The sequence below is a fragment of the Notothenia rossii genome (genome assembly GCF_949606895.1).
Source record: "Notothenia rossii genome assembly, chromosome: 3".
Taxonomy (NCBI): Eukaryota; Metazoa; Chordata; class Actinopteri; order Perciformes; family Nototheniidae; genus Notothenia; species Notothenia rossii.
In genome coordinates this window covers 8,441,430-8,466,955 of record NC_136901.1, presented here as the reverse complement: position 1 = coordinate 8,466,955, position 25,526 = coordinate 8,441,430, and the positions used below count along the sequence as shown (strand labels likewise).

Genomic DNA, 25,526 nt, shown 5'->3' with positions numbered 1-25,526 from the left:
TGGAGAAAATAAACTGGTTTATAAAAGAGACTGCACAAAGTAAAGGTCAAGGATGATTCAGCAAACATAAATAATATTGTTGATATTATATTTTATTTGTTTGTGCTTCATATTGTTCGTACATCCTTGCATTTTAGGTGATTTGCTTTGGGATGTGGACAAAAAAAATCACAAAAGTCTTAAGAAAGCTACCATGTTGGTTAAACTAAAGAAAGACTTTGTGGTGTGAAACATCTTAATGCTTTGTGCACGCCACTGTGTGTCAAACGCTGGGTCGTTGGGCCATTTTTAGTCGTGAGTCAGGTAATTCAGAGAATCGGATCAGACAGCTGCTGAAATCCTGCAAGACGGGAACTGAGCGTCATGTTTGGAGAAAAGCTCGTCACAGAGATGAGCTTCTCAGGCCCAACAGGAGTGTGTGTGAGCTGAGTGAGAGCAGGAAAGTATTTCACATTCTAAAAACACATTGGAGAAAATGTACATCCATTTAATCCAATAAATATTTATTTAAGACACAAGAGAATCATGATACAAAAGGCTTTAATACATGCATTCTTCTTCCTTGGAGCCTACATTACCCACAATGCAACTCTTGCAGGAAGTTGACATTGCAGGTGTGTTGTGCTAGCAGAAGCTAATGGAGCCTGCGGGGATGAGAAATATGCTGCAAAACTCACTTTTTAAAACTGTACACCTCTAGATTTCATTTATTATCAATCTTGTAGTCTTTAAGTGAATCTATCAGACTTGAAGCCGCTTTCCGGAGCCACAGAATGACTTTCCTCACATTCAATTGTTGCTTCTCAAGGCCTTTAAAGTGTCAAAGGAGTGGAGCTGCCCTTAAAGAGAAGATTTGGCTGATCTCAGAAGAGAACAGCCAGAAAGATGGATCCTCTATGGACCCCCGCTGCCAGAGGAGTGAGACGGTACTGCAGCTACAGGTGAGTTTACCTGATCCTGTGAAGTCCAGGGAAAGCACTCACAGGCCTTTAAGGTGGGCGATATTTTCAAAACACCTCAAAGAAGTCGTGTTTAAGTGTGCAACAGTTCCAGAGGTCCATAATGTGGTGATACTCTGCATGAACAATAAAACATCATTCAATCACATTATAGCAATCAGTAAAGTTTTATTGAATTGAATTTAGCCTGAATGTTAATTTTAATTTAACTGCAAGAAAGAAAGAGATAAAACTCATGGTACAAACCAAACAAACAACAGTCACTTTCTAATTTCTTGTCCTAATATCAATCAGATTATATTGAACAATCCATCACCATCTCTCCATACTTTAGTTTGCACAGTTCTATCTGCATTAACTGAAATAAATGAAGTTATGTCCTGCAGCAGTAAAATGGTCCTCTCTGTGTGAGTGGGTGTCAGCGTGACAGTGACCACACAGAGCTAACACACACACACACACACACACACACACACACACACACACACACACACACACACACACACACACACACACACACACACACACACACACACACACACACACACACACACACAGGAACAGCTCCTGAACACCACACCATATGGTGCAGGCTAAGCTCCGTCAGGTCACAACACAACGCTTCAAACTCCCAGAGACGCCGACTTCAGAGGGATTACTGCTGTCAGACTGCTCTTCCTCTAACGCTGACACAACCCTGTCCCTGAACACATCGCTACTGTCATCATTTGCAGAGTTAGGGACCAGTATTCATACAAAACTCATCGTTTCTTGACATTTAAATAAATACAATTAAATACAATAAAATAAAATAAAATAGGATAAAAACTAATTAATTAAAGAAAAGTAAAATACATTTATTTAAAATAAATACATAAATAAATAAAATAAAATAAATATAAAAAATAAAATGAATAAATCAAAAATAAAATTAATAGATGTTGTGACATGGTAGGGGCTGAGAAATGTTGCCAATAAACCCACATAATATGTAATTATTTAATAATAATAACACTTATTACACTTCAGGCAGGGGGGCATGTATATGCACTAAAACCTGTATAACACACTACAGGAAAGGGGACACCCCAAAGAGCAGAATTGGGCCCCTTTATCTTTAAAAAAATACAATATGGTTATCAGTGTATTTCTTTAATCATCACAAGTAAATAAGACTTCTTAGAAGGTGTTGTTTTCCTTCCTCTGTTCGTAACCTCTCTCAAATTGAATGTAAATGATGTGTGGACTGATTACTGCCTGCATAAATCCTGAGGCAGATTGATTATTTGAGCAAACAGCTCCAGGATGCGGGGATGAATGGCTGACCTTTTCAGAAACAGGAAGTGCTCTGCATGCCCCTCTCATGTGAGGACTTGAAACAGAAGCAGAGAGCTCATTATGATAATAGGACGCTGCCGGGGAGCTCTTTCCACCAGATTAAAACCCCTTGATTAACCATCTGTCAGTCAGGCAGCCGTAAGCCCCTCCGAACCCTGACAGGGAAATCAGACTCAGTCGAGAGGTAAGAGAAACTGAGAGGAGCAACGCAACAAGTGACACGATGAGGAGAATACAAAGCACACTTAATACAAGGAGGAGGTTTCGAAGCCTCCGAACTCCAGTAAATACACAACTGCATCTTCATGTCTCATACATTCTTCTAGGTTAATGAGCAGCAACAGGCGGTTTCAGCACTTCCTGTCCTCTCATTAAATACTAACCCTTCATGTATAAACCTCCTCTTACAGTGAACACAGTGTTTGCTCCGGAGGTGAAACAGATATTTAACCTTTTTACGCAGCTCTAAATCTCATTTGGCCTTGCAGTGAGCTTCCATGCTTCACCAGCTCCCCTGTTAAATCACATTTAAAGGGCTTGAGGAGTTTCAACACCCTCACACACTCACACACACTCTCACACAGGTAACACTGAAAGTGACCGGCCTCGCGAAGCGGACGTCTCCATCAATCAGGAGCATAATTATGATGGATGGGTGGTGATGGGGGGTGATGGGTGGTGATGGGGGGTGATGGGTGGGGATGGGGGGTGATGGGGGGAGGGCAAATGAAGGCCGAATAACATTTAGCCGAGCACAGTGAGGAGGTGTGAGATATGAATGGAGATACAAGAGAGTGAGGTGGGGTGAAGGCGCAGCTTTTTAACATCAGTTCATCATTAGGGCGTTCACAGGGAGCAGGCAGGGGGATAGCAGCAGGGTGTGAGCATGCAGGGTGAGAGCGGGCAGGGTGAGAGCGGGCAGGGTGAGAGCAGGCAGGGTGAGAGCGGGCAGGGTGAGAGCGGGCAGGGTGTGAGCAGGAGGAGACTTTGGAGAGGAACCTGCAGCAGGAAGGGTTTTCACATACTGTAAGTATTTTACAAAAAATGTCCCTTCAGATTCAGAGCCATATTTATGTTGGTATAAACACAAACACAAAATTCACTGTTTAAAAATATAAGAAGTTGTTTAAAAAGCATTTTTATATCCATAAACATTTGATTAGACTATAGATACTTATCTTTTCCTATAAGTCATGAATTTAAAGCCTCTTGTGTCAACAGAGTTTGTAATGTATTGTCCCACTCTCTACCACAACATCTCTCCCAATCCCACAATTTATGAGATAAAAAAGCGTCACACCAACACTTTACAATCTGTGCAATATACCACACCCTCCCTTAAACTCTTGCATGGCAACAGAGGAGTGGAAACAGCATTTTCAAGGTTATCCTGTGTATTTCAGGAACAACTCAAGAGTTCATTGAGTGTCCAATATATGACTTGAAACCCCTCCTTCTCATCTGAATTTGTATAATCTGCCTCAACTCTAAACCCCTCCTGCTTTTTCTCTCTAGCTCTCTGGATGAAAGCAGCAGAAGATGAAGGTAGAAGTGATGTTCTGCTGAGGATCCAGGCCGCCCTTCAGAGAGAAGCATCGTTTAGTTTCATTAAAGCGAGTTTCTCTGTATCCTAAACGGCAGACTGAGGTCTCAGTGTGGAATAAAACCAACAAGATGTAGAAACAGAACCAAAAGAAGAAGTGACCGAATCTCTTAAGGATTACTGCAGTGACCATGGACCTGTAAAGCCTAAACATGCTGCCTCAGAGAGGTGTGTGTGTGTGTGTGTGTGTGTGTGTGTGTGTGTGTGTGTGTGTGTGTGTGTGTGTGTGTGTGTGCGTGTGTGTGTGTGTGTGTGTGTGTGTGTGTGTGTGTGTGTGTGTGTGTGTGTGTGTGTGTGTGTGTGTGTGTGTGTGTGTGTGTGTGTGTGTGTGTGTGTGTGTGTGTGTGTGTGTGTGTGTGTGTGTGTGTGTGTGTGATAAGGGCAGCTAATCCATGGCCTTTTCCCGCTGCTGCACCTGAGAAAGTGATGAATAAGTAATTTGCGGGGAACAGGTTGTACACCCTGGAGTGTACGGAGGTAGAGCATGGACAGATGGAGCAGAGAGAAAAGGGAAGAGGATGAATAATAATACTGTGGGAAGAAGTATCCTACTAACAAGTTTAGAAATACAAATATGTAATCTTTTATTGCACTTTTTAGATGTAACTTTCTTTAACATAAATACTTAATCTTCTGGTATTGAAGCATCTTCATCTCATTCCAACCACTTTTCTTTCCAAAGATTCCTGTTTTCAGGCAGCGTCGGAAATAAACCAAATTCCTGCCGCTCTTCCCATAACGGACGCGGTTTACACGCAGACGCTCTGTTATTCTGATGCAAAGCGGGACGGGCTGATAGCGAGGGTCCTTGATAAAGCTGTGAATAGAGGGGGGGGGTCCTTTCTTAACATCCCACAGTTCCCATTCACAGCAGATGAATAGACACGTCGGATCCAGTCTGAGCCCCCAATAAGAGCTGAACCTCAGGGCAGCAACGGCCAAGACAAGTTCTACTGAAAACATTTTTACAAACCCCCCTTCTCATTAAAATGCTTTTTGGAGGTTCAATTAAGCACCATTTTCTTGCAGGGAAATGGAGGATAATCTTGACAATTGTATGATCGAAAACCAGATTATCCTGTCGAGATACAACAGCAACAACACGATATGCTATAAAAAAAAAAAAATCTACATACGTCAGGATTATAACTCTAAACTTTATCAGGCTGTGACCTACATTTCCCCCTCTTATCTCAACAACAGCTGGAACCAGAGATAATTTGACTTTATAGTTTAATAATCAATGAACCAATCACATCTACTCATAATTGGCTTTGAAAAAAAGCTTTAAAAAGAAAGAAAAGTGAATGATTATGCCTCTTGAACTTTAGAAAATATGTCTCTTTTTGTGGTTTAATATCATACTTAAATAGACCTAGAGGAAATCTACAAAGAAAGAGGTAACGTGAATATCCAGTCCACTCAATCAATTGTTTACCTCATGCAAAGTCACATCTTTAAAGACGATGATTAAGAACTTTGGTCCGAAAGAGAAGCAGGACGTTTGACGAACTTTAGAAAACACCCAAACAAAGACATGACAGGCATCCTGCACGGTGCCGATCCAGAGGCTCGAGCTTGATGGATGAACCCTTCAGTTTATTTGATTTAGCCCTCCTCAGCTGCAGGCGCTGAAAACGTGTGAGAAGTCTTTTTCTAATCGGGCAGGTCCAAGGTGACCCGCGGGTCCGTTCAGAAGAGGCCTTACAGATATCCATCACCCCCCCCCCCCCCCCACTGACCCCTGACAGTGCAGAATGAGAAAGCATGAGGAGGGCGGTGACATCAATCATAACGCTTTCTGAAGCTGTAGCATCCATCATAGGAAGAGAAGGTAGAGAAGTAGAAAATAGAAAAAATTATATATATATATATATATATCCCAAAGTTTAACATTTCCTGCAGTATTTTACCCATTTACTATTTCTTTATTTTATTTTGTATTAATTATTATTATTAATATTTTATTTTATTTCACCTTTTACCAATTTTACTTATTTTTGTATGCTTTTTATTTAATTAATTAACTTATTCTTAATTTGTATTTAATTCATTTTAAATTTCCTGAATATATTGTATTTTGAACTGTCAAACACTAAACCATAGCTATTGTGTTTATTACAAATAAAACCTTTGATTTAAATTGAATTAAAGCTGATAAGATATAAACTCAGAAATTAACATAAAATTACAGGAAACATTTCATTGCAGGAAAAGAGATCAAAACAACGTGTCTTCAGGAAGAAAGGGGTTGTCGAATCTGGTGCTGCACACACACCTGATTTAGTTTGTTGCATGATTAAGTAGGACAGTTGAATTCAATCTGTGAGAGGGGGTTCTCCTCTCCCAGCTGTTGCTCCAATTATCCGCCTTGTTGTAAACTTTGGTTGCTGCTTTCAAAAGTTCCCCCAGGCATCGCTGAGGGGGAGCAGATCCTGCAGCATGTTGCAAAACACTGGATGTATAACTTCCCTGAGTAGCAGGACATTCTCTCATCATTTGTAATGTTTTTGAGGTCATTATATTCAGTAACTGTTTCCGAATATGTTGGCTTTTGCTCATTTTAGATACCAAGCAGTCCCATTTTAAACTCTTATCTCTTTTTTTAGTCGAGTGTGCACAGTGTAAGTCAAACTCATGATGCACAGAGGTCACGAGCTTTGACTCAACCCTTAAATATACAGAATGAAACAGCAAATATATGAGACTTCAAAGCCAAATCAGTCAGGTAATCCCTCTCTCAAACACAAGTGTCTTTAGTTAATCTTCACATGCAGGGAGTCTTCTCTTCATGCGTTTCGAAGCTTATTTTCAGACATTTGTCTTCCTCCTGTCGTCTTCTCGCTGCGCTGTGTGCACTGACAGCAGCTTCATTCAGCGAGTGAGTCAATGAGATGAAAGAGGAAGCTCTATGTGGCTAATGTGTGGAATAAAAAATACTTTTAATGCTCTTTTAAATCTTGTGATTGTCATTTAAAGCAAATAAATATCCATCAGGTACCAGAGCGGTTAAAATATAACTTTCTTAGAAGAAATCACACTATTTTTGCATGAAAAGGACAAACCATTTCCAGATAAAGCTGCTGCTGTTATTATTATTATTATTATTATTATTATTATTATGAATAGTGCGCAGTGACAGCGTTTTAATGACCAAAGCTTTAATGAGCAGCGCCTCTTTAGCAGAGCACCACGAGTTGCTGCTCCACTCCACTTTATTTTTAGAGCCTGTTGATCGTTACTGTCTCCAGGGCCGCTTTGATCACGTGTCTGATGCTCAGTTTGTGGAAGACTTTATTGATAATAAAAAGCTAAGAAGCAGCCAAAATATGTGCAGTCTGATTTTATTTCAGTTTTCAGCTGTGATTCCTCTATTGGAAAGGTGTTTAAAATAAATCAGGAGTGGATTTAATGACTTAAATGAATCAGTTCAGGCTCCAAATTGAAATGACCTCTATGTATTGACAAGTAGAAGAAGAAATAAAAAGAATATGGAGCAAGAAGAGAGTTTACACTAAAGGCCAAGTCACAGTTAAACTTGGGTGAACTTTCACAGGCAATCCGCACCGTTTACCAACAGCTGACCTTTAAAAGGACACTGTCCAAAATAAGGTTAGCTAATTTTGGCTTAGCCTATATTAACCATGGATCAAGTAAATGTACTAGGACATTATTTAACTAATTAATTCAGTGTCAACAATGGGCTTCAACCTGAACGCCTTGCTTGATAACAAGTACGAGTTTCTTCACTTTATTAAAGCCCTTAGATTATAACAAAATGAAATGTGCAATAACACATGTTGAGCACAATTGAGCCCTTTGTTGTATTTTGGTTGTCAAAACAACACTTAAAATAAGTGTGTGTGTGTGTGTGTGTGTGCGTGCGTGTGCGTGTGCATGTGCGCGCGTGTGGCCACGCCCCCTCCCAGTGACGTCACACACTCCTCTCCACCACCGTGCTTCAGTCCTCCGGTAGACCGGAGCAGAGACGGACGTTAACCGGAGTGTCTTTCACCACTAAAAACTTCCAGAACTGTGGAATAATACTCTTATTTTTACCTTTTAATAACTAATGTTATTTGTTTTGGTCGTTAAGCCTAATGACACGGAGGAAAAGGAGAAGAAGTCTCTCCATCAGCTCTTCACCTTCTCACTTTCCCACTGTGAGCGTCTTCCAGCCAGCAGGAGGTCAGTTCACATTTCACACTCATTTACATTTAATTACCTCTGATTATCTTTTTACACTAATCATGTGCTCTTTTTGTGGTTCATTTAGCAAAACAGAATGTGAAGAGTAATTCGGATTCACTCAAATTAAAATGTTCTATCGTATTATTTTGATATTGTCTGTTTCCATGGAATTTTCATGCATCTTTATAGTTACATTAAATGTACGACTATTTAAGTATGATATCTGTGTTTCTATATTGATATCATGATTTTATAATGGCTTATTCTGAGTGTATGGTGCCTAATAATGACATGTTTTGTTAATTTTAATGTGTTATGATGCTGTATTATTGTATGTATTCTCTAAACACTATTTATACATTTAAATTAAAAGCTTTCTGCACATTTGTTCCATTCTTTACTTATTTTATGAATCAATGTGTCTATCTGAATACACAATATATACAGAGAATACTGAATACACAATATATACAGAGAATACTGAATATTCACATATTAGCATAGCATAAACCCCGTTTTTTTAGAGGAAAGCTCATGGAGGCAAAGTGAATTATAAGTTTGATAATTAGCACTATACGTCGTCAAGTGTGTGCACGCGGTCAGACGCACGTGCACGCCCCCTCAGCTCTGCCAGTAAGGTCATCAGATAATCTGAAAATCCTCCTCTCTCTTTTTATCAGCAGCACACACACTGCTGCCGCCTGCAACTCTGCTTAATTAGATGCAGAGTGATTTGCTGTGTGTGTGTGTTTCCTGAGGGTTCTGATATGGCTTCTTCCTCTTGTCCTTTTTCCTCTTCCCTCTTTTTGTCTCCTCTTCTTCACTTGTATAGCCTACCTCTTATTTCTTTATCTGCTTATACCTGTTCTTCGTCGTCTCCTCATTCTCTTTCTCTCATTCCTTTCCCCCATTGTTTTAAACTATTTGACTGTGGACAACCTTTGCATACTTCCCTCTTCGATTCCTCTCATCTCCTCTTCATCACTTCCACTTCCCCTTCCTTTCTCTTTTTCATGTGATCCTCCTCTTTCACATGCACTCAAATTCATTTAAAAGTGACACTAAACACCTTCACACACACAGAAAACAACTCATAGTATACCCCCCCCCCCCCCACACACACACACACACACACACACACACACACACACACAAACATACCCCCCCCCCCACACACACACAAACTTACCCCCCCCCCCACACACACACACACACACACACACACACACACACACACACACACACACACACACACACACACACACACACACACACACACACACAGACACAAACACACACACACACACACACACACACAGACACACAGACACACACACACACACACACACACACACACACACACACACACACACACACACACACACACACACACACACACAAACAAACACACACACTCTGTTGTCTTTCCCCCCCCTCGAGGCTAAGCCTGAAAACTAGCATGTCATCGTTTTCCTGCTCCGCTCGAAGGTGCGCTCCATTTTGTAATTAATGCCCTCTCAGCACACACACACACACACACACACACACACACACACACACACACACACACACACACACACACACACACACACACACACACACACACACACACACACACACACACACACACACACACACACACACACAAACACACACACACACACACACACACACACACACACACACACACACACACACACACACAGTATTGTTTTTCTCTGTGTTGATATAAAACTAAACTAACTACAAATATATCTTGATTATAGTGATTAAGTAAGATGTTAAATACAAAAACTAATGCTATAAAGCAATGATAGTATACACAAAAGCTTTTGTAAGGTTGAGAACAACTATAAGAATAATGTAAAATTCAAATTAGGGTGAATAATTTGGACCAACTGGTGTAATATATCTCACTTCATTAATCCCCATTATTACACCATCAGTTAAAAACAGTCTTTTCATGGAATTATAAATGTGAAATCTAGCTGTTTTTAAAATGTGTTCAGAATTAATGACATTTCCATGCACAGTTTATCAAATGAATGCTTTCCCCCCTGCTGAGAATAGACTTCGGAAGTAAATGATAGCTTTAAAAACTCATTTTCTGCCCTAAAGTTGACTTGCTGACTTGTTAAAGGGCACATGTTGGGCTCATTTTGGGTTCCAGTCCTGCAGCTCAGAGGTGGAAGCAGCACTAAAACCAGGCACTTAGCGGCCTCATTTACCTGGAAATCCATCCTGAGGAGAGCACAGAGATTGTAATATTTTACGGATGAATTTCCCCGGTGATGAACGGTGGCACACTAATGTAGTTGACCACATGCCAACTGCAGATTTTTTACTTATTTCTTTATCTTCTGATACTCTGCAGAGTAAAAAATAAAACCTGGTAATGTTACAAAGCTGCAGCAGGGCAGTGTGGACAAAATATGCAGGAAAATTATAGAGATAACATGAAATTAAAATCCTCAAAAGTCACATGTATGTCACTCATAAGCCTTAGGCAACTTCTACGGTGGCCCATAGGGGACAATCTGTTGCAGGCATTTACCAAACTTCCAAGAACATAATTTCCCTCAGCCCCTTTTTCCATCCATTTCTTCTGCTGGTTAACCGCCCCCACATTGGAGGTGTGAACACTGACCAGATGCATGCTGGGAGCAGAGCTGCATCGCCTCAGGCCACAACAGGGCAGTCGTTTAGGTACCTGTCTCAAAGTAGACCTAATGTTTTTATTTCCCTGAGGAAAGGACATAATTAAACCAGAGTGCCTGCTCACAGTTTCCTGCAGGATAAATGAATGAAAAGGAATTTTTGTATCATCACGTTTAAAATAATTTACTTTGTCTTGAGGCGACAACCTGCAGCAAAAAAGAGGGAATGACTGATCTTGCAGACCTCATCACACTGACTGAAGAGTATTTAGGTTTGTTCGATGGTGATGTAACAGACATCGAGCCCTGTAGCTGCCTCTCTTTGATCTGGGATTAGTTTTTGTTGGTACGTTCATTCAACAGTGGATAAAGTCTGAATATTAAGCACTGTTGGTTATGTTTGACATGAATCTGTTGTTTCATTCCCCCTCCTGTAATCTGCTCATTTTAAACAGCTGTGATGACAAAGTGATAAATTCTCCTCGAGCATACGGAGGCTGGAAATGGTTATTATAGTGATATTCATCCAGGGATTAGACCAGGCCGCCGCTCGGCTAATTAAACGTTCTACTCCCCGCTTCGCCTCTCCGTCAGCCTGACTGAAATGAGTTTATAACGCAGTGTATTTCACAAACTCGTGGGGGGAAACATATATTTCCAATCTTGAGGAAGGCTACCCTGCAGCAGTTTTCTTAAATCTCCTGAGAGCATCTTGATTTTCCTCCTGTAATAGAAATGTCTCTTCCAACGTGAAGTAAAGCAAGTTCATTTCCCCAAATGCTGAATACCCTTTGTCTTGTTGTTCTGTATCCATGCAGGGTATCACAGTCATGTTTTTGCAATTATTATAATTTTCACTCTGCTACATTTATTTTACTTTCATATCATGTGTTTACATATAACCTATTCTGATAAGATTTCATGCAGTACTAACTAATAACCCAGTATTTCATCTAAAGCTGTATCCCCATTGACAAACTACAGCATTACAATGCTCTTACATGTATGTCATGGTAATGAAAACGTAAAAAAAAAGTTGTTCTGCATACTGAGTACTTTTACTTTACCCAAAAGCATAATAGGGCCTCTTTCAGTAACATTTTGAATGCAGGACTTTGATTTGTAATGGAGTAGGTATTTCTACTTTTCCACCTCTAGTGTTTTTATAGCTTGTGTCGTTTCTCCTATTCAAATCAAGGAAATGAGTTTTCGAAGAATCCAGTTTGCTTTGAACTGAACCTCCCAGCTCCAGTTCCTCCTCTTGTCTTCCCTCACCTCCTGCTGCATGCAGCGGGGATGGCCTCCATGTTATAACAAAGCCGGGGACGCTGTCTTTGTCGCTGGCTTCTTATTGATCGCAGCTGCCCGCTGAGTGTTCATTTGAAACTAGAGGGGCTTTTTGTATCGACGGGCAGGCGACACGCTCCCTGATGAGCAAGAAAATGAAATGTCAGCTCGGAGGAGTTTGACTGGATTTCAGCTAGAGCTCAAACAGATGCAGCCATTAAACAAAACCTACTTCAACTTCCCAGAGTGCACCTCTGCTCTAAAACCATTCCACTTTTTCACTGTCTGTCATTTTGAGGTAAGAGAGATAAGAAATATTACTGCATCTGCTCAATGGGAAGGGTTTTAATAAAGGGTGAAGTTGGCTGGGAAGCAATGAAAGCACAAATAGTAAAGCTTTTCGTAGACATTAAGATTAATAGGGCAAAAAAAGCAATTTCTTTTAATATCTCTCCTCTACTGTGTGTTATTCTCAGTTATGTCTGAAAGCAGGTCCTGCTATAACAAAGTGTACTGCTGTCTTTTATGAAAGGCAAACACCTGCAGCTGAATTAAAAAAAAACTCAGCATTTAATGTGAGCAGAAATTCCTCTCTAAGATAATGAGTGGCAGCTTCTGCAGTCTGTGTTGCTTTAATCAGATGAAAATGGCATCATTAGTGTGTGGCAAGGCAAATGTTCTCAATGTCGCAGCTCAACACTTCCTGCAGGAAGAATACAAGTCTCTGGTGACTGAAGGAACGGCGTTTTGCTGCAAAACACTTCTGGCTGTCTCTCTAATCAGATTACTGTCCTCTGCTGACTCGGTGTTTTCATACACTAATTGAATCACAACTCAATTCAGACAAGGAAATTGGTGACTTGCTCAACACAATCAGAGATGTAAATAGTGAAAACACAGAGCAGTGGAGGGAGAGATGTTTGCTGCTTTTAATCCCCGGTTGGAAAATATTTTGCAGCTCACAATAATGTGTCAAACAACAGGGTTTCCAGCTTTGTGTGATACTTTGATGCAGAGGACATTTTTTGCATCATCTATTCAAGCATTCAAAATAAATGGTTGAATGCAACTGGCATTAAGGAATGATACTGGCACATCCATAATGGAGATACCATTTTCAGCTGTTCACAAATAAAGAATAATAAAATAAAGAAATAAAGAAGATAAATAAAGAAATACGGTTTCCTGAGATGTGTTTGCCTCATTCTGCACGTTGTGTTTCTGCCCTTCCTCATCGTCAAATCACTCAGAAATGCAATCTTGTTTTGTGTCATATATTTATTTATTCTCCATTGCACTGCTCCTCAATCACATCTCTCTCTCCTTCTTTCCCTCGGAACATCCTTCATAAATGCACTGATATTCGTCCAGCTTATTTTCTGCAGCTTTAACCTTAGCAGACTTAAACTCTGTTACTGATCTAGAATATGATACTTCATACAGTAGCGTTGCTTTCAAATTCATTTGTGCATTGCATCAAATTGATTGAAAATGCTTTGTTTGTTTCCAATCCAGATGAAAAGCTGCCAATGAGCGAATTCTGTGCTGAGTAGCGGCCATGGCTGCCCATCGCATCGTCAGAGTGACGAGCAACAGTCACGTCCTGCCTCGCTGCAAGTCTGAAGGGACGCTCATCGACATTAGCGAAGGGGTCAATGGGGCCAGTCTCAACGATGTCAAAGGTCAGTTTTTCTCTCTACTCAGTCATATGTGGACCCTATTATTCTCTCTCTGGCTCTTTCACTTCACTGGTTGCATTGCATTAAAGCTTTGTTTACATGCTCCATATACGCTAACGATGTCAACTAAAAATAGAGAATTGTGCAGTACATTATGCAGCTCATTTGCTCATATGTTTGCTTACTGATCTACAACATGTGTCCTTGCTTTCAGAATAAGTAAAGGTTTGCTTTTTTTGGGCAATTTGTATCACATATTTCGTACTTCCTGAACCCTTTGTTAGACCCCTGTCTGATCTGTAGTACCCTCACTTCATTGTTTCAACTGGCCCATTACATTTGTCTGATTAAGAGCATTTAACTGCAGTATTTTGATTAATCAGCCATTGAGTGCACCACTTTGTAATCAAGTTAGAAGACCATCACTCATGTTAGTAGATTATATCTGTCTAATATCTTCTTTCCTTTTCAGTGCCTTCTCCCAGTGCCTTGAGGCTGGACACTTCCTCCTCCTATGGAGCAGCGCAGGAAGTGGTCGCCATAAAGGATTACTGCCCCAGCAGCTTCACTACGCTGAAGTTCTCCAAAGGGGATCGCCTCTATGTGTTGGACACGTCAGGGGGGGAGTGGTGGTACGCGCACAACAACACGGAGATGGGCTACATCCCTGCCGCCTACGTGCAGCCGCTCAACTTCGGGAACTCTTCGCTCAGCGACAGCGGGATGATTGACAGTCTTGGGGAGGGGTTCGAGGATGGCTCGAAGGAGTTTGGAGGCCTAGGGGAATGGACAGGGGTTTCCCTTAAGCCTTCCCCAATTTACAACAATACTCCCTTTGCTGTGAACCCCTTTATTAAAGATCAAAACTGCAAAGATTCTGGCGCTAGGAACTCAACGGACCTTATTCTATTTGATGCACTGGCATCTCCGTCATCTTTCTCAAACTTGACCTCTAGTACAATCATGACCAATGGGTTCAGTAGCTGCCACATTAACAGTACAACCCCCACAAGCCCAAATCAAGAGGTTGTACCTAACCTCCACAGGGATAATCCCTTTTTCAGGAGCAAACGTTCCCACAGTCTCTCAGAACTGTCCGTCCTGCAGGCGCAGTCCAATCCATCCTTACCTTCTTCGGGGTTCTTCTCAGGCCTTAAGGCTCCTTCCCCGGAGCAGTTTCAGAGCCGGGAGGACTTCAGGACTGCTTGGTTGAACCACAGAAAGCTAGCCAGGTCTTGCCATGACCTTGACTCTCTGGGTCAGAGTCCAGGGTGGGGCCAGACGCAGCCGGTGGAGACCAACATCGTGTGCATGTTAGACTGTAACGGAGGCGTTGTTCAGCTCCCGGACACCCAAATCAGCATTCACATCCCTGAAGGCCACGTCAGCAATGGAGAACACCAGCAGATCTCCATGAAAGCCTTGCTAGACCCTCCTCTGGAGCTCAACACAGATCTCTGCTCCACAGTGAGCCCTGTGGTGGAGATCAAGCTGAGCAACATGGAGACAAAGTCCTTCCTCACGTTGGAGATGAAGGTATCGGTAACAGTCAAGAAGGAAAGTTGTCACACTGCGGATGTGCTTTGCGTTCGCAGTGACTGCAAAGAAGGGCCTTACACGGCGATCCCTAATGCGTACCTTTACAAGGACACAGTCCAGGTGCAGCTGGATGGTCTGGAGCCGTGCATGTATGTGGCTGTTGTTGTTAAGTCCCAGTACATCAGCCACAATACAACTGTTTGGGATCATGTGCAAAGGAAAGTAACTTTGGGCGTCTACGGACCCAAGCACATCCACCCGTCGTTCAAGACAGTCGTGGCCATGTTTGGGCATGACTGCGCCCCTAATACCTTGCTGGTAAACGAGGTGGGTCGCTTGGTGAGTGCTAGCCCGCCTGTGGCCCTCCAGCTTTGGGGCAAGCACCAGTTTGTGCTGGGGTACCCTCAGGACCTCCTGCTGGGGTTGTACTCCAACATGTCTAACTACGAGGTGAAGTCCTGCGAGGGGACGGGGGTGATTCGGGGGTTTCAGGTCAAACTGGGGAAAGTGAGCAGGCTCCTTTACATGATCACATCGCACAGTCCAGACAGCATTTCAGACTTTACACTCAGGGTCCAAGTTAAGGACGCACTTGACTGCATCCTGACGCAGTTCTGCGTCCAAACACCACCACCGCCACCCAAAACCGAAGCAAGGATATCAGGCCAGAGGAGGTTTCTAAAAAAAAGAGAGGTGGATAAGATCGTCTTATCGCCGCTAGCCGCCACTTCAAAACACCCAAAGTTTCAGGACCGGTGCATCATCAACCTGAAATTTGGCAAATTGATCAAAACAGTGATCAGGCAGCACAAGAGCATGTATCTGTTGGAGTACAAAAAGGGGGATGTCGTTGCTTTGCTCAGCGAGGAGAAAATCAAACTGCGAGGGCAGCTGCGGACTAAAGAGTGGTACATTGGATACTATCAGGGGAAGATGGGACTCGTCCATGCCAAGAACGTTTTAGTTCTGGGTAAAGTCAAGCCCATTTATTGGATCGGGTCGGATCTAACGACCACAGTGCTGCTGGAGCAGATCCTGAAGCCTTGCAAGTTTCTTACGTACATATACGCAACAGTGAGGACGGTGTTGATGGAGAACGTGGGCAGCTGGAGGGCGTTTGCAGATGCACTAGGATACGGGAATTTGCCGCTGAATTATTTTTGCAGAACAGAGCTGGACAACGAGCCGGAGAAAGTGGCTTCGGTTCTGGAGAAACTCAAAGAGGAGTGTACGAACACGGAGAGCAAGGAGAGGAAGTCCTTCCAGAGAGAACTAATGATGGTGAGAGCAAGGTTTTTATTTCTTAAAACGTTCTGTTCCTCAACCAGATTGTGTTTTTTTGAGAAACAGACAAGTCTTTTGGAGCAGAGACTCTTGCCTTCCAGGTGGTATTAAGCAATCACGAACTTTGAAGCTGAATCCTTATTTTCCTTAAGTTTGAAAGTACACAACTGACCTTTTAAAAGTGTTTCCAGGGGGATGAATACTGTACTGCCCCCTGCATAAAGCAATGGGATGCTGCCTAAATGAGGTCTACATTTCAATAGTAATTCATCCATAAATCCCCCCAAAGTTGTGAAGAAAGCCTTTAGCAAGTTCTCAGAGCCATAGGTGATGTCTTAAACAGTGAATCTGATGATATTAAACAGAGAAAAGCTGTAAATTCTCCCACTTGAGACCTGAAAACAGGCTATATATTGCATCTTTGCTTATTGAATTACTTAATGTGTTATTCTCTTTGTATTTTAGTGTAAATTCAGGAACACTAAGTTGTCCTTGAACAGAACAATGGCTGTCATTAAAGTCCTAGAAACACTAGCATTGCCCTCAAACTGTTAGATTGCTGCAAAGGCATTCAGGCTTGGCAAAAGCATTTCCTGCACCGATAAATGTTAAAGTAAATTGTCCAGCATTATTGTGACACTGCTGCAACAGCTATTATGCTCAAATGATGTCCATTAGAGAGAGAGCATTCCACGGATGACTGCTTCATCGTTAGTTAAGCTTTGTTGGAGCGAAAAAAGAACAAAAATGTAATTTCATCCACAGTCAGAGTCAGCCGCTGTCTGATTGATTAAAGCTTCTCTGCAACATGATTTCCTTCCCCTTCAGCAGTCGAGACACAATCTGAGTGTAAACTGGAAGGATTTCGTTTTAAGACTCCATCACGTGAATGGTAAATAACATGTGTTACAGCCTGAGGAGGCTGACACAGGAGGAGTGAAGCGGGGAGTAAATCCTTTAAAGGCAAGTGAAGAAATAAAACTTCAATCTGCAGTTTGAGAGAAACACACGTCGGCCTTGATGTGTTTTTCTAAGTCAGCACCCACTCCCTGTGGGAAGCAAATTGTCCTGGGATTGCCCCCCCCCCCACCAGAGGCTATTACTCAGTTATTTTGCTCAGTATGTTTTCGAACCTGTGTTTATCGAGGCAGAGGTGAAGAAACTGTTAGCAGCAGCTGGAGTTAAAGGGCCTTGCTAAATGGGATTTTGACAGTGACTGTTTAAAGTAAAGGTGTTGCCGTTTAATAAAGTGTTATCCATTGCCACTTATCTGCAACCAGTGTTAAAGGAAGTATTCACATCCTTTACTTAAGTAGAAGTACTAGTATACACTGCATCTGAAACTTGTTTCCCGCAACAAAAAGTTGCTGCTCAGTTCCCTGCCGCACTATAAAGCACTCCTGGATCAGGATGTGTGTGTGTGAAAGTGTGTGAGTGTGTGTCCCCTGCGACATTTTCCCCCGAGAGCATTAAATTGTCCTCATGCTGCAGGATCAGGGTCCAGTGAATCACAGGCTTGAGTTACTAAATCTTCCAGAAAGAGAGAAAAGCCGTCTTATGTAATTGTTGCTCAAGAATAAAACCCTGCAGTGAAGAACCTCTGGGTTCAAAATCCTCCATTAACAAACAAACCTTTCATTCTTCTAATAATCAGGCTTTTATTTTGCACTTCAAAGATTCACTGAGAAATGTTCAGAATAAAAGTGACCCAATACGTTATCCTGGTGTTTCCCAGGAGCACTTCACTAACCAAGTTGAGTTTATTGGAATGAAATAGTCTTTTAGAATCAAAGAGTGATGTGTTTTCTGTAATGAGAGAGGAGGCAGACACTCTGTTGTGATTGGTCCCACCCCTTAGCCTATCACGTACAATCGGTTGGAGCGCAATTGTGACACATGAATGATGTCATAATGTTACAGAAGTAAACAAAGGAGTCCAATGGAGGCGTTTCAGGACGGAGGGGAGTGTGTGTGAGGGAAGAATTTAAAGTGAAAACGAGCTATAAGAAAATAACCAAATGGATATGAACAGTTGATCAGTTGAATAATTGTACGGGTTAACAGCATATGGTGTTTCTGTAGGGGAGGTTCTCAGGGTTTGTGTTTTTAAAAGCAGCGACAGGTGTTCTCAGGTGAAATGTGAGCAGGCATTGATCAGGACGGGCTGGGGGCCTCGGGGGCATCCGACACCGCCCTTTGGATCTTTTATCACCACGGCTTGAGTTACCGGGGCGAAGTAGAGAGCCTCCGCTGTTTTTCAGCTAGAGCAGAGAGCTGTTTAATAAAACATCCTGCAGGCCGTAATCCATCCTCTGCCTGGAGACTGCCGTGAAACCAATGACTTCAGTCAGAAGACTCAACAGATAGTTATCTTTCTGCTGTGACACACAGTGAACGAGTTGATCAGGCGCTGAATTTTTCAGTTAATTGCAACACAAAAAAAAAATTGGAGCTCCTCCACATATTGTAGCTTCAATGTGGAGTATGTCATATTACACTGTCTGTATGTATTACTGGGGACTTTCAGAATTGCAAAAACACTTCTCATTCTTCTGGGTTTCCCTTTCTTTGCTTCTCTACCTGTGAGTGTTATCCCATAATAGCTTTTGGAGGTGCAGCTCGCTCAGTGACAGGCGTGCGGTCAGCTGTCTCCTCCGTCTGCCCGTCTGCTCCGAGGCTTCCTTCAGGTCTCAGCATATCGGATGATTCTCAGACGCTTTGGTCTCAAACGGAGCAGATTTATCTATTTTTAGAGCAGAATCATGTTGTCAGCTAATAACGTGGACCACACCGACCAAAGCCAGGCTGCAAACGGAGATAAAATATGTGTGGTGTGTTTACTTCTAAATGTACGGCATGATGCATACATGCAACAACCTTATGTCATATATCAACGTTTACTAGCATGAATTAATTGTCATGCATTGGTCAAATTTGGCATTTTGCTGCTATTTTGCTTCCATAACATGTCGTCTTTCAGAAAAAGCAACTCAAATACACCTTTATTTTAAAATGTTATACTAACTTTGTCTATTTGCTTCTGATTCCACATTTTCTCTATTATTTGCTCAATGTTTTCATTTAACAAATGACCAAAAAACACAAACATATGTAATTGAGGGAGAAATCAGTATCAAGTGTTGTCTTTTAAAATCCGATTGGAGTGATTGAGGACATCTCTCATGGATGTGAGTAATCAGACGGGATGAATCACATCGTGATGCGTTCAGGGTGCTGCTGTTTATTATTTTCCTAAAGGCCATTAAGACAAATCTTTTCGGAGGAGTTTCACGCGACACTGACCTCTGATGTGATCTGATGAAGCCATTAATAAACTGCTGAGCTGGATTGAAGAATTATTTATTTCATAAAGCAGCGCATAATCCATCAATAAGTTCCCATGCCTTATGATGATGACAACTGAATTCCCATTCCTCCATTTGTATTAGTGCATCATTTGGTTCCTGCATTTTATTTCATATTGAAATTCTTACATTATTGCACATCCTGCATCTTTTGGACTGCCATGCTTTAAGCACCAACAATGTGTAAACTGTCTGCAAAACTAAATGCTGCACCTCATCTGTGAACTTTCCAGGAGTTGCTGCCTTGTTCTTGATATTTACTCTCAATTTGAGCTTTTCATGTATATTTTTGAGTATAATTTGAAATATCTTTTAGTAAAATCCCCTCAAATGTTTGTTCGATCTTGTCCGGATCATAGTGAAAAAGGAGACACATTTCCAGAGTGTATCCGCTCGCTTGCTGCTTTCTGCAGAGAGAAATCTCCTGCAATGAGCCTGAAAGGTATCACCGCAGGACACGGCTTCACTTTGAAGTGTGTGTGTGTGTGTGTGTGTGTGTGTGTGTGTGTGTGTGTGTGTGTGTGTGTGTGTGTGTGTGTGTGTGTGTGTGTGTGTGTGTGTGTGTGTGTGTGTCTGTGTGTGTGTGTGTGTGCGTGTGAAGATACAGTATGCCTGCAGCAGCTGCTTTTTTATCTTATCTCCGGGTGGACACACACTGCCTTTTCTGCTCTTGATAAAACGTTTTTTTTTTTAAATCTCGCCTACAGTGTGTTTTGCATTCAGCTGCTGTTATTAACTCTCAGACTCTCCTATAAACCGGGTTAGCTGCATATTTACAGCCTGAGGGTCAGCACTACTTACAGCAGGGGGATTATATTCATACTCTCACTTATAAAGAAAGAGGTATTTCTTTAGAAACTGTGTTTAACCTCTTAACGTTTAGCCCTGTGGCCACTTTCGAAACAAACAGGACTCTATCTAATGAGGCATCATGTGACGATGCAGGATAGGAGAGGACCACAAACACACATTTCCTAAACAAATGTTGAATGTACCCCTATGTGTCTCTCCTCCTCCAGGCGCTGCTGAAGATGGACTGTCAGGGTCTGGTGGCGAAGCTCGTGCTGGACTTCGTGCTTCTGACCACGGCGGTGGAGGTGGCGTCCCGATGGAGGGAACTCGCAGAGAAGCTGGCTCGAGTCTCCCGACAGCAGATGGAGGCGTACGAGGCTCCGCACCGAGACAAGAACGGACAACTGGACAACGAGGTGAGTGCTATGTATTGATTTCTCATTCAGTTTGTGACTGCTGCTCTGTTCCTGTATCTGTAAACGATACAAAACACAATCCCCTCTCTCTCCTTCACCGTTTAGTCCATGTGGAAGCCGGCCTACGACTTCCTCCTGACGTGGGCCGCCCACGTGGGGGACAGCTACCGGGACGTGATCCAGGAGCTGCACCTGGGCCTGGACCGGATGAGGACCCCCATCACCAAGAGGTGGAAGCACCTGACGGGGACGCTGATCCTCGTCAACTGCCTGGACCCGCTGCGGGGCGCCGCCTTCTGCCCCACCGGGTACGGAGACTTCGCCGTGTGAACATCGTATTGGATTCAGTGTCATCGATTAAAAGATGTTCAGACACCGTCGAAAGGTAGTTAGTAATGAAAAAGTCAAAGTGAAAGTGATGCCTCTTGATCCTTCTACCTTTTTACTCTTCTTCCTCTTTTTGTCAACTCGCTGTTTGTCTTTAACACTTTCTGTATATATTTTTCAAGATTTCAAATGTATTACAGTTTGTTTAAGTCGTTCTTTCCGTCTCCAAACCTTCCTCAGGACAACAGCAGAGACCTCAACCACTGCAATACATAACCTCACAAACTGTGACCTTTGGCCATCTTTAAACACTCATTTGATCCCCATACTGAACATTTGTCTGCAAGCCAAACAATGCTAACTCTACATGTACAATCCAGAGGATGTGTTTCCACAGATTCACACACCACGTTTCAGCTGTGTTACAGAATCACAATCTGATATGTTCTTTCCAACTAAAACCCAAAGGGAGCATGCAAACCTGGATGTTAAGCCCAAAACATCCAGATAATAAAATGTGAAATTCTTGCATTTATTCGTAGTGCATCCAATATCTTCCAAATTTCGAACTTTTGCACGGATAAAGATAAACCTTAAATGCATTTTTAAAGTCCTGCTGAAGGTGATTTCATGTCAATTTTTTCATGCAAAATCAGTATTTTCTAAACTTCGGACTCAAAGTGCATCTTAAAAGTGCAGCATGAATAAAGTTGTTATCATTTCATGGAGAGTTCATGTTTGAATTAAAACAGTATAAGTCAGAATTAACAGGCGACCACAGTTTATTGCTTAAATAAATGAAATATGTGACTTTAAACTGTGAAAACTAGTATTAGAAAAATATCTAGTTTTTGTTAACTGTATATTTAAAGAAGCATAACTTGTGTTTTTGAGCATTTTCTCTGACTTTGTGCTCTCAGCAAGTATAATGAATTGTCTTTGATGCTTTTGTTGTTCATTTCTTCATCTGTTTTCATTTCTCATTCAGTATTCGTTGTTGTTTCATTTCAATATGTTTTGTGACTGCTGCAGTGTTGCTATCTGTTTGGATTATGAACAGAGAAATGTGCGAGGAGTTTATATATTTGTACTAAAGCCTGTCTCTGATCTGTTTCTGTTCAGAAAGTTTCAATAAAACTGGAAATGAAAAATAATATGCAAGAACAATCACTGTGTGTGTGCATGCAGAAGAGGAAAAGACTCTATTTTAAGTTTATCTGGACATTAAATCACGCTGATATTATTGTAATATTTGTAGTAAAAACTACATGAAGATCTAATGAAATTGTCCAAAACAAAATTGGCTGTTAAAGTTCTTGTTTTTACACCTTTAAGTGTTTTTATGACTGTGGAAAACATTTTCTTTGCATACTATAATTACATTTGATGTGGAGTTTGCATGCATTTTGCATATGTTTATGTATAAGTTCAAATGCACAAGCAAAATCTCCAAAACCTGAAGCTTACCTGACTCATTTAGACTTTTACTTTTGACATAAAACCTGCAAAAAAGACAGCTTTAGATATCCTATGCAGTCTTTATTCTAAGCGTATACCGACATCTCTGTATTTATGAGATTAAACTGAATTCCATCTTCTCTTCTAGCTTTGCCTGAGACAGCAAACCTACAGTATGTTGCTAAAAATGTCACTGACAAAGGGTTGCAGAATGTGCAGATTAGGCCTCCACTGTGACTGCCTGCAGGAGAGCGTTCATGAGTAAATTGTATCATGTGTTTCCACAAAATCCTCACAGACAATACAGCACATTCCTGCATGTAAACACACACAGAAAACACGTGATAACACATGCACAAACTCTACATGTGAATGCACCCGAATCCATCCTCACATGCTCTCTTTCCCAGCCACACAATCATCCTCTACACACACACACACACACACACACACACACACACACACACACACACACACACACACACACACACACACACACACACACACACACACACACACACACACACACACACACACACACACACACACACACACACACACACACACACACACACACACACACACACACACAAACACACACACACACACACTCAGACTTAATGTGCTTTAATTAAAGCAGATAATTATTCACCCTGAGAGGACAGGCCACCTTGACCGAGCCTCACTGACTCACCCTCAGCATTCCTTCCCGTCTCCTGGATACTTGAAACCCTTTTTATTGCATGCACAAGGGAATAAAAAAGACGCTTACAGTAATAAGCTGCTATATATTAAAAAGAGTGCATCAATCTCCTCACACTGTGCGCAGACAGGAATGCTGTTTACACCCAAAAAAGAAATATGTATGTGGAGATGAAAACTTAAACCTGGTGCTTTCTCACCTCCTGAGGATTCTGCATGAATTAAGAACATGCACATTGTGCCGAAATCAAGAGGAAAACAGTTGAATTGATCACAAAAAACAGGTATTAATCTGCAGTTCATCTAATCAGACGATCAGAGTGATGTGAGAGGGGACAACGTGATTTTTACAAGCCGCTCTGTATTCTGGACAAATTGGAGCCACAGTTGAAAAGGAGAGCAGGTGGTGAGATGAAAAGCTTTGGGATGAGCCGCCGGCCTGTTTCATCTGCTTTTATCAAGTGTTTGTGTGGAAGCAGGCCAGGCTGGTTTCACCTTGTGGGTCTGGAGAAAGAATAAAGAAAAGTCCTTTATCTGCTAAAGGAGTATTTGTTTTGAAAACTTGACTTTGAAGGGCCCTCTTCTGCTTTTAGGATGTTCCCTTCGCTGTGGTGTGTCAGTAAAGGTTCAAAAGCTTTTTTGCATTGCTTTGGGTTTTCTTTCAAATATGTCCAGTATGATCTTAACAACATTTGTATATCCCCCCCTTGTTGCATCAGGTGGAGCACAGAGGGTTAACCTGCTTGTAGTGGGAGAAGCATGTCGTGTTTTTACTTTAACCTTTCTCAACATCTGCCAGCCGCTTGTCGTCTGTTACCTGAGGAACAGCGAGGAGGAGTGGAATACATTAGAGGTAAATAGGCCTCTTGTTTTATGGATGAGACGATGTGTGGGTAGTGGGTGAGGAGACACATTCAGGAGCCTTGTTAGAGGGAAAGTGTGTGAGCTTATAAAAGAAGGGTGTGTGTGTGTGTGTGTGTGTGTGTGTGTGTGTGTGTGTGTGTGTGTGTGTGTGTGTGTGTGTGTGTGTGTGTGTGTGTGTGTGTGTGTGTGTGTGTGTGTGTGTGTGTGTGTGTGTGTGTGTGTGTGTGTGTGTGTGTGTGTGTGTGTGTGCATGTCTACGCCCTGCTTATAATTCCTTTCATTGATCTCACACACACTCTCATTAGCAGGCGGATCGATGGATAAGGAGGGCAGGGGGGACAATTAGCGTCAGTGTTATTGTCTGCTTGTGTGTGTGTGTGTGTGTGTGTGTGTGTGTGTGTGTGTGTGTGTGTGTGTGTGTGTGTGTGTGTGTGTGTGTGTGTGTGTGTGTGTGTGTGTGTGTGTGTGTGTGTGTGTGTGTGTGTGTGTGTGTGTGTGTGTGTGTGTTCAGGGACTGCTTTAACTTATTAGAGCCTCTGCAGGTGTTTTACTCCATTCTTCTCCACATAATGAGACCGTGTTGAAGGTTTCATTTGAGTATTTGGAGCAAACTTAATGTACAGATGGCTGCAAATACACTCAAAACCTGCTGTAATGCAAAGCAGTAGTCTGAAAGTTGCTGTTTAAATAAAGTTATAAATCATCTAACAGGAGTCTGTCAATCAAGCCGGATCTGACCACGCCCACATAGGCCAATACGGAAGTAAATAAGCCAGGTGAAAAATTCCTCCGTGTGTGTTTTTGGGGGGTTTAAAGCTACATTAAAGTCAAGTTAATAACAATTATACAGCCTTAGAGTTTATTTACAGTCTGTCTCCTGCACTATGAGGCACCATCTATCTGCAGACTCTCGATTTGGACACGTCTTCAAACAGCAAAGAAAAACTTGACAGACGGGTGCTGTATGAACACAGAATTCACATAAATGTTGTTTTCACATTCCCAAAATCTCCCCAGGTCGATGTTATCATTTTAAGTCTAACTTTAATGCAAAAACTTAAAACC

The 25,526-nt window shown here is 41.9% G+C and overlaps 2 protein-coding genes across 3 annotated transcripts in view; both read left to right on the top strand.

Moving 5' to 3' along the window:
* The first annotated feature begins 619 nt into the window (after positions 1-619).
* sh3bp4a (SH3-domain binding protein 4a) lies at positions 620-22,640 on the top strand. 2 transcript variants are annotated; one of them, XM_079668531.1, is made up of 7 exons: positions 620-941; positions 3,813-4,068; positions 7,997-8,088; positions 13,551-13,717; positions 14,187-16,534; positions 20,922-21,110; positions 21,216-22,640. In XM_079668531.1, the coding sequence occupies exons 4-7, from the start codon at positions 13,594-13,596 to the stop codon at positions 21,438-21,440; spliced, it is 2,886 nt and encodes a 961-aa protein (XP_079524657.1). In that variant the 5' UTR covers positions 620-941; positions 3,813-4,068; positions 7,997-8,088; positions 13,551-13,593; the 3' UTR covers positions 21,441-22,640. The 2 variants fall into 2 exon arrangements, with proteins under 2 accessions (XP_079524657.1, XP_079524656.1); XM_079668530.1 differs by lacking the exons at positions 620-941; positions 3,813-4,068 and having other exon boundaries at positions 4,415-8,088.
* A 2,581-nt stretch (positions 22,641-25,221) lies between these two features.
* aox6 (aldehyde oxidase 6) overlaps positions 25,222-25,526 on the top strand; it is a 31,969-nt gene continuing 31,664 nt past the window's right edge. Inside the window, exon 1 of the mRNA XM_079671931.1 lies at positions 25,222-25,418. The gene's annotated coding sequence lies outside the window, so the exon portion shown is untranslated. The remainder of the gene's footprint in view (positions 25,419-25,526) is intronic.

Excerpts from the sequence above, each read along its gene's own strand:
- sh3bp4a (XM_079668531.1), top strand. The coding sequence starts at position 13,594 with ATGGCTGCCCATCGCATCGTCAGAGTGACGAGCAACAGTCACGTCCTG. Across the intron at positions 13,718-14,186 it reads CAGTCTCAACGATGTCAAAG|TGCCTTCTCCCAGTGCCTTG; the intron begins GTCAGTTTTTCT and ends TTTCCTTTTCAG. Across the intron at positions 16,535-20,921 it reads TCCAGAGAGAACTAATGATG|GCGCTGCTGAAGATGGACTG; the intron begins GTGAGAGCAAGG and ends CTCCTCCTCCAG.